This window comes from Montipora capricornis, chromosome 3 (genome assembly GCF_036669925.1).
Source record: "Montipora capricornis isolate CH-2021 chromosome 3, ASM3666992v2, whole genome shotgun sequence".
Classification (NCBI taxonomy): Eukaryota; Metazoa; Cnidaria; class Anthozoa; order Scleractinia; family Acroporidae; genus Montipora; species Montipora capricornis.
In genome coordinates, this window is record NC_090885.1 from 60,884,507 (window position 1) to 60,899,506 (window position 15,000).

General features: G+C 38.3%; 2 protein-coding genes across 2 annotated transcripts in view; one reads left to right on the forward strand and one right to left on the reverse strand.

Annotated features, from left to right (window-relative positions):
- LOC138043584 (protein DD3-3-like) overlaps window positions 1-6,829 on the reverse strand; it is a 19,882-nt gene extending 13,053 nt beyond the window's left edge. The window contains exons 1-3 of the mRNA XM_068889934.1: window positions 6,570-6,829; window positions 1,878-1,955; window positions 1-138 (exon numbers count right to left, since the gene is read on the reverse strand). The exon at window positions 1-138 is cut by the window's left edge and continues 199 nt beyond it. Coding sequence (XP_068746035.1) covers window positions 1-138; window positions 1,878-1,955; window positions 6,570-6,716 — 363 coding nt within the window. The 5' untranslated portion in view covers window positions 6,717-6,829. The remainder of the gene's footprint in view (window positions 139-1,877; window positions 1,956-6,569) is intronic.
- Window positions 6,830-10,627: 3,798 nt separating this feature from the next.
- Window positions 10,628-15,000, forward strand: part of LOC138043585 (protein DD3-3-like) — an 18,015-nt gene continuing 13,642 nt past the window's right edge. The window contains exon 1 of the mRNA XM_068889935.1: window positions 10,628-10,719. The gene's annotated coding sequence lies outside the window, so the exon portion shown is untranslated. The remainder of the gene's footprint in view (window positions 10,720-15,000) is intronic.

Genomic DNA, 15,000 nt, shown 5'->3' on the forward strand with positions numbered 1-15,000 from the left:
CTGACACATGAACTGTAGCACAATGTCACTGTTCATCTTGTGAGGGTTCGTAACCTCATCTCCACCAGATCCATGCTGATTTGTCCACTCAAATGTTAGATAAGATTTAGATCCACTGTTTCCACTTTGGAAAAAATTCTGCAAAAAAATTTCCTCAAAGTAGTTCCAAACCCTAGGAAACACTAATTTTTATTCATCCACTGAACCCTAGACTGCCCAGCAGGTGTTTGTATAGACTCCTTTTCTTCCTCCATAACACCAGCAAACTTGTCCAACCTGAACGGTTGATACATGTAGGGTAGGGGTCACATGTTTTACACACATTACAGTGTATCTTGTAAACAGATATACAGTTAACTGTAGAGTACTAACTCCAAGACTTGACCCAAGTTTAAAGACTCTCTGTCAAACGGCATGGCATAGCGCACCTCAGCTCAGGATTCGTGAACCACAACACCTCCATTGCTCATCACATGTCTCTATCTTGTATTGAATCCTTCACAATAATTAGAGTCAAGTATTCGAATTTAACACTAGATTAGTATGACAATAAATAGATAAGTGTTATAGTTCCTTTTGCCTTGAAAGTGTATATTTCATTGCTAATCAGTAGTTTTGTGGATAAAGTTGTTACCGATATATATGCCACAAATTTGCCATGTCTACAGTGAAAAACACCAGTGGATGACTAAACAGTTGGACCATGATGAAGTGACTCGCACATATTTGAATAAAGACCTCAGAGACATGATTTACAGAAGTCAGTTTGTGACCACTGGAGATTGATATATATTGATAACCAGTTTCATTTGCTAAAGTCATTGTTTATGCTGAGTGAGCTACATGCATATTAATTTTGTTCTTTTCTCTGTTTGAATTTTTTTCTCTTTGATATTTTTGGAAGTTGTTTATATCATACAATGTACAAGTAACAACCTATGGTTGAAATGATTTTGTTATTTAAAGCTTATTTCAGGGCCAAACGTTCCCGGAATTGGCCAAGATGTACAAGCTGTTTGTGTACGTGACTCAATTGCAACATTTGCAGCAGTCTTTATATGAACAACTGATTTGCCACTAATTGTATAGTAATTATAGTATTGAACAGAATAATAGTATTTCTTTTTCACATTGTTGTAAGACTTAATATGAAGAATTTACGACCATAAATGTACTTTATCAATGTCTGTCTTATATTTGAATCACTGTCATGACGCGGGCCACGTTAGGTGAGGAAACCGATTATCTTTGATTGGTTTTAGAGCGACGATTTTCTTTTCTTGAGCTTCGCTCTCGGAAAGCTGTTTGCTTCTCAGAACAGATAATGTCCGCGGACAAATATCCGAGCATATTTTCGCGCCAAATGAAGGCTATTGTTTATATATACATGTACATTAACTGTATTAACTATTTACATTGTAAGTCAGGATATTATGTTAGTTAAAATTCTAATTTCAAAGAATAAAATTCCATAATTTACAAAAATGTATGCAAACTTAAATGCTTACATTTATAGGTATTCCAACTTTGTACACTATACAGTGGGCGTTATTTTGTTTCTTTAAACTTTACCAAAATAAAGATACATGTACAGTACGTAGTATAGACCTTATTCATAAATGGCGGTCACATTTATAATTCTTTTGTCCACGTGCAAATTAGCCTACCAAGCCTCATTTTAGAGCAAGAATTCTTTTCAATTCACTGTATGGTATCGAGGCTTGGTAGGCTAATTTGCACTTCGACAAAAGAATTATGAATTGACCGCCATTTATGAATAAGGTCTATTTCCATCATTAATTTAGCACTACATGTATGTATACATGAAAGAATAACAGTTATTATAGTCTATTTGTTTCTTATGAATTTAATCCTACCATATTAAACTGGTCAGCAGCCTGAGTGGCTGGTTTGTCAGTCTTGTCCCCAACATTGTATCCACCCCGATTATTGTTCTGCAATTAAAAACAAAATAAAATATGGAGCTGGCAGACTTCACATGTGGCAATGAGCTGAAAAGAGTATTCACAACCTAGAAATTTGTACCTCACATATGTAGATCTCAAGACCTTAGACATTGCAAACAGGAACCCACAATACATTTAGTGGCATACAGTGTAATGACGCTCGCATTGCACATGATCCCAATTTACAATCATGTACTTACAAAAGCATTGAGACATGTACACTTTCCTGGTTTTTCTTCCAAATCAAATGTTAGCCCTTCTTTGGATTGAACTGAGGATTTTTTGTTGTTAGTGGTTTATGTAGGAAATGGAAAAAAAAAATTATTGTTGCCATTGGTGGAATCGTGGTAATATGAATGCACATAGATCATAAATAATTTATTAGTCCAATGAAATGAGCTCATTGATCCCACAGGGAAGGACATATATACAAAACATGGACCAGTACCCCTGCGGACCTGGTCCAGACCCTCTCCATGGACCCAGTGAACGACAATTTTCTTAAACTTGTCACAATATCATTCTCAGAGCTTTCTCCGCCAACAGATGGGTGGAAGTTGTCCTGGAAGAGAAGTTAGCATTTGCCAAAATTGCAGACAATACTATCCCCATTTTAGAACTTTGATATCATTTCCATAAACAGCCTAGATTATCACAGTATGGTTAGCACTAACTCTTAGTTGAGTCGTATTAAAACCTGTAGATTGTCATGGTATTTATCTGTAACTAAAGTTAGCGATAACCAATAATTTATTATTGTTTCAAACAACTCGGACCATAATGCTTATTTAAAATTCCTAGAAACCCTTTCAATCCTGTCAGTCTGCTCAGCCAAAAGATCTACGGTAACTGACTAAAAATATAATACTGACTGCAGATTCAGTATAGAGAACAACAACACAACGAGACAAACGGACGATGACATGACGAAAGCGTTTTTACTGATCACATTTACAGCAAGTTGTACAGGAATGCTTCAAGATGTATTAAGAAAGGGCCAGTACAAAACAGAGGTCACAGGTCATTATTTAATTATCTTGACAATACAGAAACAGCCCTAACCGTTTTTTTCTTTTTTAATACCAATGCTAACATTGGGGCTAAAAACTCTTGTTTAGGCCTAATTAGGCCTAAGGTTAGCTTTAATAAATGTTTAGGATTCTTTCTGTAAATTGGTAAAACAATGACCTGTGACTTATGACCTGTGACCTGTGTCTTGTACCTGCTGTTTGAGAAAAGAACAAGGAACTTGACAGGTTCAGGTTTTTTGCAAAGTCCTGTTTCCATCGTCAATGTTGCACATAGGAAAGCTACATTCAACAGTCATTCCATGAGAGAATGATTTGACTGAAGTAACCTAGCCATTCAGACAGGGGTAGTCCATGGACTGGGTCCATAGGGGTGGTCCAAGGACTTGGGGTCCACGTTTTGTATACATTGCATTTCTCACAAGAACTGGCAGTACCTATACATGTAATTATTACCTTGGTGTGGTAGTTAGATCGCAAATTGTCTTACTGAGCAAAACAGTTCTATTTTGAGTTGGGAGGTATAACAAACACTTAATGACTTCCCCGGGATAAAAGGTAAAATTGAACAAATTTATAATTTTTAAGCATTTTTAATAGTTCCACAGATGTCACACGGTCACAATTTCACATCAGAATCAATTGGCAAAGATCGAACTTTCATCTCAATAGCAGTCCTACGAGCAATGTCAGACGGTGAATATTGCAACAAAACAGCGTTCGAAGGCGGTGCTTTAGCACCAAAGTGGCCGCGGCTTCGACCCTTGATAAAAAACTGACTCTTACATGGGTTACAGACCGTAGTTAGTCAACCACAAATTTCTTCATTCCCCTGGGTCTCCTGGCATGACTGCATTGACTCAGTCGTCAAATTACAGTCACGCCTCCTTCGTGTTGACAAAGTTCAAACACATTCGCGAAGCTGGAAAGCATTGAAAGATGCGAGAATGAAAGTCGTAGTAAACAAACTTTGTATTCCCCTTGGTCTCCCAATATGACTGTTTTCTCTCAGCTGCTAGTAATTAAATTTCACTGGCTTCAGGAAGTCCAGCCAGAAAATATTCGTAGCACAATATCCTACGCAAACAAAGTTTATTTGCATGTTACCAGTAATATAATTATATTCTTTGAAGGCTCGAGTCAATGCAGTCATGCCAGGAGACCCAGGGGAATGAAGAAATTTGCGGTTGACTAACTACGGTCTGTCACCCCGGTAAGGGTCAGTTTCTTATCAATGGTCGAAGCCATGGCCACTTTGGTGCTAAAGCAGCGCCTTCCCACGCTGTTTTGTTGCAATTATAATTAATTCACCACCTGACGTTGCTTGCAGGACTGCTCTTTGTCAATTGATTCTGATGTGAAATTGTGATTGTGGGAATATTTTATCCAGGAATATTTGACTCAAATTGGTGGCACCTGAGAATTTAGGCTCCAGCCTTGGGATTTTATTATAACGGTTGACAACCACGAAAGTGAGAAATTATTGCTCAAAGAGCGTCGGATTTGGAAAATAACCACACAGGAAGGAAGCTATCCACGAAGGGTCGGTACATTTCGCTGACCCCCACTCCATGGACTACCCAAATGGACTACCCTAAAAATACTATTTTGAATGAGTACTGTTGATCCATGTGTAAGCAGCATCTCAAATAGTGCTTACTTAAGCCTCAACACCCATTTTAAACAGCATTGTTCAACAGTATTTAAGTCTAAGCACCCCTTTTATAAAGGCCAACGCCTTTTTCCAGTTTAAAAACCCTTTAGAAATAAAGCAGACTTCCTTACTTCTGGCAGCTCGAAGATTTGATTTTGCATTTGTTGCATGCAAATGAAACACTACACAGAATCGCTTTGCTCATTATAGTGTAGCCAGGGAAATTCCAAAAACCAATTGGATTGAAATGTGCGATTCTGTTTGCCACAATGCTTTTTTGGAAAGTTGAAATCCGCAGGTTGGAATGGTTCCGTTATATTGATCTCTACAGCTTCGCTGGCTGTCGACTGATCAACTTGTCGTTGGATTGGAGGAGGCTGCGACTCTTGACTGGATATTGTGGCTTCTACTTCACTAGTGAAGTTGATTGTTTCGCACATTCTTTTGGGTGGAGGCTCTTTTAAAGAATGTAAATGAAACATTATTAGGCCAATATTTTAAAAACAATGTCACATGAAAAAGTGACTGGAAGTAATTCGATTATAGAACAGATTCAGAAAAAAGTAGCAAAAATTATGCAGAGTTTACTCACCAGATAAAGAAGGTTTTCCATTTTGTTTGGAAAAGTAATCAGAAATTTTAAGAGATCTCTTCTTTGTATTACTAGTGGTATGTGAAGTCTTGTCGTTCATATTTATGTTGCCGTGTACCATGTGCACTTCTTTGTTCGTGATAACCGCCAGATTGAATGTTCCTTGATGACCAGGGCCCGGTTGTTCGGTTAGCGTTGTTCGGTTAGCATAAACTTTTGTTTCATGTTTTCAACTTTTTGGTTAAAGTTTCTTTTGCTTATTTTTGTTTTTCAAGACCGACATCTACTAATGTAAATTTTATCCGAATATCAGCGTCGAACAGCATTTGGGAGTAGAGAAATAAAATTCTTGGTTAATTTTTAATCTGGGATTAGCGTTAATCGGCTTTTGAACAAACGGGCCCTGAGCTATACACAATTCTGCAGTTTAAGTACTTTCGATGACAAAATGTTTTCATAAACAGACCGCGTTCAACAAAACTTGCAATTGGAATGCTCGACGAGCCGTGAAGCCTGACATCAAAAGACGGACTTCGCACTGATCGAGCTAAAATCAGGACGCACAATAACAAGAGAAACAATAACTTCATGATCTTCCAAAAATCAAGGTTGAAACTAATAAACAACTTGTTTGAGAATCGCCTTATAAACTAAACCCAGTTATTACTTTGCATTGAAATTGACTAACTACAAAACAACACGTTTTCCTGAGAGGTCCGCAGGAAAAAGAAGCCATTTAAAAGACGTTTACCTCTGCTAGGTTAGAAGCGAAAAAATATTTACAATTGCAACAACTAATGCTTCATTCTGTCTATTTATCTTCACGTTTGTCTTTGCCAGTAACTCTGGTCACTTTCGAATTAACGATTTTTTGCTATTTTTCACTCTGTTACTTTTGTTAAATTATTTTTTGTTTAATTTATTTTTATTCTTGCAAAAAAAGTGGGGGGGGGGGGGGCTTAAGCCCCCCAGCCCCTCCCTCTGCGCAGTCCCTGTCCATTTGGGTAGTCCATGGACTGGGGGTCAGCGAAATGTACCAAAGATGGCAATAAGGTTAGGCTTTTTAATTGAGATTTTTTTCATATAATTATCTTCTTAAGCTTCTTATCGGGATTCTCATACAGATCCTTATATTTTTGTCGGCCATGCTCACACTGAGCTTGGGGGGCCTGTAATTTCATATAGGTTGATAAAATATGCAAGATAATGTTATGTTGCGATCGCGAGTCAACTCAGAGCTAATCAATGATGCATGGCCTAAACAATTTCCAGCACGCCAAATCGATTAAAGAGCTCCCAACAACAAGCTTATAATTTGACATGCTTACCTGAGAATCAAACATTCTGTTTGCATTTCTCCTCTCGGCCGATCTTTCATTCAAGCGATTATTTGTTCCACGGGGATTATGCATGTAGACATCTGCATTGCAGCAGGTGAGGACACTGACAAGTAGAATGTATTGGAATAGTTTCATGGTCAGTAAATTTCTGGTTACCCAGGGGCAGTTGAAAACTGGACCCTCGGACGAAAAAGAGCTAAAGTGCAAAGCGATCGATGCTTCCTTGACTTCCTTGCAGCGCCTGGTAGAAGTAAAATACATTTGATTCCCATATTTGGTTATGTAAGTCAAAAGAATACGATGACGTTGTCTGAGAGGAAGTGAGTCTTATCTTAGCGTCACGTCTGTGGAAATAATTATGCCCATGAATTTGGTTGGATGTGTGGGCGACTTTTCGATTTATCTTTCAGTACTAATTTAAGTTTTAGTTTTTATCTTCCTCAGTGAAGAAAGACTATTAAGCTTTTCTTTTGCAGACATGTCATTAACCAATGAAGCTCGTCACGCTATCCAGAAAAGATGTTGTGACGAGTGAACAAAAATAACCTTTATATCGGAAGACCGGACCCCTACGAGTCAATCTCGACCCCAGAGCTCTTCTCTTTTGCGCATGACTGAGACATAAGATCCAAGGCTCTGGTGACGAGAATGGACTATGAGTACTTTACGAGTACGAGTTTCCCGTTCTGAGGACGCGCACTCCAAACCTGCGCATGTTCAGCACGGAAAACTCCTACTCGAAGTTAATACTCGAAGTAGCCCTCGTATTCAATAGAGAGGCGGGAGCCCATGAGTCATGCGCTCCTGAGAGAGAGCAATTGTTTCAGAGAAATGGCGGTCAATACCCAGTAACCATCGGAAAACCCGAGGAATTAAGTACTTTCGTTTAGATTTAAGTAGCTTTTGCGGTTCCATAATCAATGAAGGCAACTTCGTATTCTTAGAAAAAGCAAAGATAAATACCCAGGAGATTTGATTCTGAAGAGATTCTTAAAATGTTCTTAATGTTGTGTGGTATACTAAGTTCGACTGCAAACTGAGTTGTTACGATCGTCTTCATCAGTGTATCATGCAATAAGAAAACCATATTGTTGATGTGAAATATCTGAGTTAGTTATTTTGCTGTGAGACTACTACATTTCTTTTACCGTGTTCACTTGTACTGTCACGGTACATATACTCACAAAAACAAATGAGCAACTGAATAAAGAGGGTTTTTTTTAGCTCTCAGCCTGAATATGTTCTTAAAATTTTGCCGGGTTAATCTTAGCCTGAACTTTCCAAAAGAAAGGTTCTTATGAAAAAAATGCGGTAAGCGAAAATGGAAATTTTTTGCCCTCGCAAAATTTTCGAGCCGTCCCCGTTTCATCGCCGTTTACTGTCGACTGCATTGGGTCGGTTGGCTAAAGTTTAAAAAGAAGACAACTAAAAATAACATTTAAAAAACCTGCCTGAATCGTCATCCTTTCGAGGAATCGTCGCGGCTTTCCACAAGACTCAACAGTGATGGGTACAAGAGCAAGGATGAGTCTCAGCTAGTCAGAAAAAGAGCGCATTTTCTGCGAATTTCAATTACCTTTATTATAAAGTCGTACATTGAATCTTCAGTCATCGAACAACAACAGAACGATTGAAATTCCTGTGTAATATAATGTAAGTTAAATAACCTCCGTATAACGAAACGCCAGTACAGCATAACGAAGTAACTTTCCCAGCACCTTCACTATGCGTTAAATCGTGGTTTCTCTGCAACTTTAACTTCTGCTCCGACAGGTGTGCTTCATGAGCTAAGTCCTGGCTCCGGGGAGAAGACAGTTCCATTCGTTCAAGAAATGGAGTAACATCTCTCACTTCCAAGCGAAATCCTTCAGAAATTACCTGTTTCTTCAAACTGCTGCGGTCCCTTTCTCTATTGAGATAAACCGTGGGATGAGAAATACGTACGGGAAGAATTGGAAAGAAACGAGAGAGCGAGGGCAAGTATTCTCCTGTTTCCCCAGCTCAAAGTCTTAATCGAATAGTAGCTTTCTGCCCCTTTATTATTTGATGTTTGGCATGGCCTTTTCTTTTATCGGGGTGTACTCTGTCTCCATTTATCAAACCTGAACAGTTTCTAAACCACCGCGGAAGTAAAGATTAAAAAGTACAAACCCGTCGACCGGAAGGGTGAGACCATGTGAACGTGACAAGCGCAACATTTATTCTAAACGTCGGGTTTGGTGTTGTGTTTAGTACAGGGTGCCACATCTTTCTGCAACTCAAGCCCACCTGGGTCAAGGTATCGCCGATGCAAACAATCCTCGGGAAAAAAGTGGAACACAATTCTGCATGCACTACTGTCATTGTCCCTCGCCTAATTTTTTATTTTTCCTCTTCTATAAATTTCTATTCAGTTGTATTTTATCTGTTATAACTGTAATGAAAACTAAGAGGGGAAGCGTCGTCTCCTTGAATCCAGGCTTTTTAATGCTCATAAGCTTTAAGACAAATGTCGGGAAAAAATAGGGGACATTTAAAAATCGGGATTGAAATACCGATGGGACGAACTGGGCTGCATAGAGACTGGTGCAGGTGTTTCTTGAAAGTCGCGACATCTTTCCGGACCCGACTGACGGCCATTTATGATATCCCATTCGTTTCTTTTGGTAGGCTGGGTTTTTAACGTGGTTTCAAGTTACCAAAAAGCAAAATTGATGACTTAGAACCTCGCCATTCTCAAGAGGCAGAGGGAACTATGCCACCTGAAAAAGAGAAGCGAGCCCCTGGTTATTGTAATTAATTATTCAGTGCAAGTTCAGTCGCTTGGTCATATAGGTCTTTACAATCTTCATGTCTATCATTTTACATCTTTCCACCACTGGTTACGTAGTATCACGGTTAAAATGGGCAAGAGAAAATGATAACTCAGTTGTGTTAACGGGAAAAGTATCTGCTCTTGTCTGTATTGAAGCATGTCTGATGTGAGGTAGAACGCTTCAATTTGACATATTTCTCTCGAGGCAGATGACACGAAGTAACAGTTACCAGCCTCTCGGGGTTATATAACAAAAAAATAATCAACAGACGAGACACTTAAGTATGTTGCAATAATTTCCCAACAAGAAATGACTTTGCCAATTTAGAATTAATTGACATTTTTTTTTCAGTGTCTTCCTTTTTTTTTTTTTTTTTACAAGTTTTCGTATGATTGTAAATTGGCTTTTCTTTGACGAGTAGGTGGGGAGGGGCGGTACCAACGCCACGTTGACTTTATTGTAGTGAGGATCTGCAATCGCCGCAACGCACGTCTCATAACCTGGTTTTGCCGATGGTTGATACGCACGAGCTAGTTTAAAATCTCTTTATTGTTGATTCTTCTTCCTTTAGATGGTAAACGTTTTATCTGTTTTCTCACCGTCTCTACATAGAACGATCATGCTAACATGAATGCATGAAAATCAGCTGTAGCTAAATTCAGTGTGCTAATCTATAATAAATTATGAACAGTACTGTTATTTTTGCTATGCATGCCAGACGGCCTGTTCATGCATATAATAAGCAAACTGTCTTTTTCGTCGTTGCTAAAACCTTGAAGTTTTATTGTAAAATAAAATTGACCGGCTTGCGAGTAAATCTTGTGAGATAAGGCCGACATCGAAATCTTTTGAAATTTTTGATTTTCAAATCTGCGACAGATCATTGAAAGGATAAAGTAATTAATTAAGAATCAAAGCATTGCCTTTAGCAGAACCTCCACAGTTTAATTACGTCCTCTTTTCGCGCGGAGCACGGTTAGTTAAGAACTACAATTCTCAGCTGGTTACTCCAAAGAACGTGACAGACATGAAGTGAATTTTAAATGCATGTAAAATGTATTTGATCAAATTGAGCATAAAATGTCATCCTAACTTATTTGAACATCTGTTAGCTTCCCGTACTGATAAGAATGGAAAGATTTTAACTTCGACTCTGAATAGACGCACAAACATTGTTAACAATAGAGTAAATGGAAGGACGTGATGAACTGTTTAGTTAGCTTGAGGAACCTGGCCTTTCGTTTGTGTTAAATTTAATGCCACATGTTTTTAATGCTGATTAACAGTACACTTTGAGTGTCTTTGAGTACGGAGCCGATTGAAGTACTGAAGCAAGTAAAGTCGTAAGTACTGTTCCAAATACTTAGGGCTTTCACTTATAGGAATTTCCGCAACCTCCATGAGTATGTAGAAAAAAGTAATAATTCACGATTCCCTGTCAAATGCTTTTAACACAAGTTACAATCTGTTGTGCAACGTCGTATTAATTTTGCGAGTTAAGTGGGATTCTGACTACTTGGTTTCTCAGTTTTCACTAATTTGGAATTATGGCAAAAACGGTTTGCGATGATATGAGTAATGGAATCACCAGAAACATGACGGTTTAATTTTAAAGATACATTTCTCTGTTCACTTTATTTCTTTCTTTTTACGGTCACACCTGAATGTCCGGAAAGGACGTAAACTCGATTTCCATGGATGTTTGAACGTTTCAACCGGACACAAATTTAGATACTGAAGTGTGACTTGATCACAATCAATAAACCCAGCGAGGCCAAAAAAAAAATGAACGTTTGGTTAACGGTACGGTTTTTTTTTGTTGTTGTTTCTTTTTTGTACTTTTGGTATTCGTGCGTGCCTTAAGGCACAAAAAACATCTCTTTATTATCTTTGTTAGCAATATGAAAGTTTTTTGGTCCACCAAACTTTTGAAGCCCTAACGTATTTTATCCGACATATTTTTCTTTTAGTACGCCATTGCTTTCCAGTTTATCATTAAAACGAAGACGTTTCTAGGAGATAAATCTCTATAATGACCACACGTTTCACAAAGTGAATGGCTTTCACGGCAAAACGATTATTACAAAAAAGGGACTTTGCAATCCCAACGAATCACCAAAGGCTGAAAACTTCTGCTTATAATATAACTCAACGTCATGTCAATTCCTGTCAGTTTCGACCTCAAAAAAAAAACATACAGCATGTTTTTTTAACAACTTGTAGTTGTTAAATCTTAGAATCAAATTTCCTGTTTCTTATTTGATTACGGCTTAACTGCTTTTAATTGCACTATTTAGACCAGTGTTGTTTCTCTTTCTAAAAATACTGTTTGGATCTCTCGTCTTTCTCAATTTTGAAATGCAAATGTTCATAAAAATTAAATTCTCAAACTCACTCCATTCGCTTATTGAACCCCTCTCAAGAACTACATGCTCTTATCCTCAAACTTCAATCCTATAACATTGTTTTTTTTCGCTACCTAGCCTTCCGGCTTTGCTTCCAAAGTGACTGTCGAATCGAGCGCACTTCAAAAAAACGAGATCATTACTTTAATATAAACTCCTATTTGCTAGCACTTGTCAGGGGCACCCAACGAATCTGTTCCTCACTTTATCTGTTCCCCAGACCAATCTTGCTGGCTGGCAAAAATACAGGTGTTTCGATGAGCTGGCTGGGAAATTTTGTTATTGATAGAGGTTTTGCCTGGGAATTACTGACTTTTTCTAGCATTTCAACCCGAGCTGGCTGTAGAAACTCTGAAGACTGAGGACGACTAAAAAAAAAAAAACCCCTTTCCTCTCCCAGAGAGTAGTCACAAACATACGACGGCTGGTCAGAGTGATTGCGCTTGCGGAAAAAACCTGTTTTGTCCCGGTTTTGTCGCTTTTGTTTGGTCGTTTCGGATCGAGGGATTTGAAAGCGTGCGGAATTCCTGGCTGGGAAATAAATTTGATCAGCTGGCTGGGAAACCAACCAATTTTATCTAGCTGGCTGGGAAATTTCTTGTGTGTCTTGCTGGGAAAAAGGAACAGATAATGTTTTCCCAGCAACACTGAAAAACACCTGAAAATGCCTTAATAACATTTATTTTCATTAACTGGGGTATAATAATACATTTTACAACAAATTGGTCGTTGGGTGCCCCTGACTTGTCATCCGCAAATGTATTTTTTTACCCCTACGGCGCCAGTTTGTCCGTGTAATTTCAATTTTTCACAGTTTTGGCCAAATAAAGTCGAATTGTATGCTTAAAGACTGCAGACTGCCAATAAAAAGCTTATCATTTTAATATCTTCCTTAACCAAAGAATGCCTTTTTTGAAAATTTTTATATCATGTCTTAACCTGGTTACTGGTCTGTTTTTCAACTTAATCAACGGTTTAAGATTAAACAACGGAACAGGTGAAAGTTTTACTGAGGGCTTCCTTCCATTAATTCACAGCTAATGGAATGGAACTGTTTGCGAGATCTTTCGCTACTAATAAAACCTCTTTCATAGTCTTCGTTGCTTTCTGCTTCCGACTGAGATTGAATGTGTTATACACTTGAACACCTCAGCCAGTTACCGGGATAGAAATTATTCCGGCAATACATTTTTGAGATAGAACAGAAAGTACCGAATCTGTACTACTGTTTTCTTCTGTAACTTTTAAATAATACCTCTTAGTATATAAAATAGTGACGGTCTCTAGAAAGTCCTCGCCTGGCTTGTTCGTTATAGATTTCTCGCCGTAATTGTTGCATCTCAAGAACAAAGATGAAAATTGATTTCTCGAATAAAAAGAAGTCATTTTCGTTTTAATAACCAAACCACTATGCTCATATACGAATAAACGGTAGATATGTTCCCCCTAACCCCTCCCAAAAAAGTAGATAAATAACGTGACAGGCCTCAACGCGATCGTTTGACTCTTAGTCAAATAAATTAAAGCACATCATTCCAGCTGGTGACTATTGTGCGGTGAACTAATGGACGAACAAAGAAAACAACAGTTTCTTTCTCAACACTATTAATTCACTGAGAAACTAAAGCAAATAATTCCAGGAAAGCGTCGTCACGTTCTAAAATGAAAGCATTGTTCTTAACAGTTGTGCACACGGTTACTCCTGTTAAGACTAGTTCTGTTGGCAGAAAAGAATTAGGCTAAGTGTGGAGGGTACGGCTACATGTAGGCTAGGAAAGAATCGACTACAAAAAATATTTAAGAAAGGACTGAATAGGAAAATCCCAAAGTGTACATTCTAATCACAATTTTAACATAAAAAATTAATGTCACTTGACTGTGTAAGAGTGTGGCCACGAGTTTATGTTAAAGGAAAGGAACTTTATTTTTTTCTCAATGCGCGAGCGGGCGGAATTCTGCGAATCCTGCAATGTGATTTGCTCTGGGAGCGGGCGGGGATTGTTCTATTTTTGCCCGCCAAGCCGCGCGGAATCTTAGCCCTGGTTGCGTGAGCTTGTGCAGTGACCTTAAAATTTCCAGTTTTTAACACTGAAGCGGTTTGCATACAGAAGTAAGTGATTTTTGTTAGACAAGAGGCGTGGAAACAGAATTCAAATGAAATTTTCTCTTTGAAACGTTTGGTTTGTAAGTTGCTTACTCATTCGCTATCAAGTGCGGTGCGAATCAACAACTAAAAAACTGATTACAGAGAGGAAGAGAGAGAGAGAGAGAGAGAGAGAGAGAGAGAGAGAGGGAAAAAAAAAGTTATTTACCAGCTCACTTGTCGGTCCGTAAAGCGAAAAACTGTGACCTCGCTCTTGAAAAAACTGCCCTGGGTCACAGTTTTTCGCTGTACGAACCTCCCAGCTGGAAAATAACATATATTTATTTAAATATCTTCGTATACTCGTTTTAGCGCTGGAGCACAAATTGGGGACACATTAAACTGAAATTGGATACTCCTAAATCTGACTTGGAGTTCCATGCACATAGCACAGACACTACAACACCAGGAACTCTATTCCCTGCTCTTTGTGAATAGTGCCTTGCGTTTTCCTTTACGGTTATCTATCACTCGTGGATCTTTATTTGTATATAATATAGTTTTCGCATTATGTTTGTAATTGTAGTTAAAAACAAAAGCTTATTATTGTCACAGTTATGCACCATTTGTTTATTTATATAATTTGTTCCACTAAAATCGTAATGAAGTGGCATCGTTTGCCAATCGGTTGCCGACTCGTGTGGGAGGTCGCAGGATCAAAACAGTTTCTCCGGTCTGACCAACACTCAGCAAGTGTTGAAGTAAATCGTAGGCCCAGTCTCACAATCCTTCAGTATTCTTAACCCTGTGGGAAGTAGAAGAACAAAAACGTAAAAAAAAAAATATCCAGCAGTTATTTTGGAAAAGTGCATAAACTTTGGAAGAGAGGCGTTGTCGCTCCCTGAGTCTTCAGTGCAGAGTCCGCCATTTTGAATTCCCTGGGAGTGTTAGTTACGTCAATGGCCGCCATCTTGGTACGTACAAGAAGAAAAAAAAATAAATCTTCCATTAGCTTTATTCGTCACCCAGTGTTTGCACGTTACACCTTTGTTATTTCTTTCTCAAGAGATTGTTAAAAGACCAGATGATGGTGCTGTAGTATTCCGTACATTTGCAGATAATTAGCTGTTAATTAA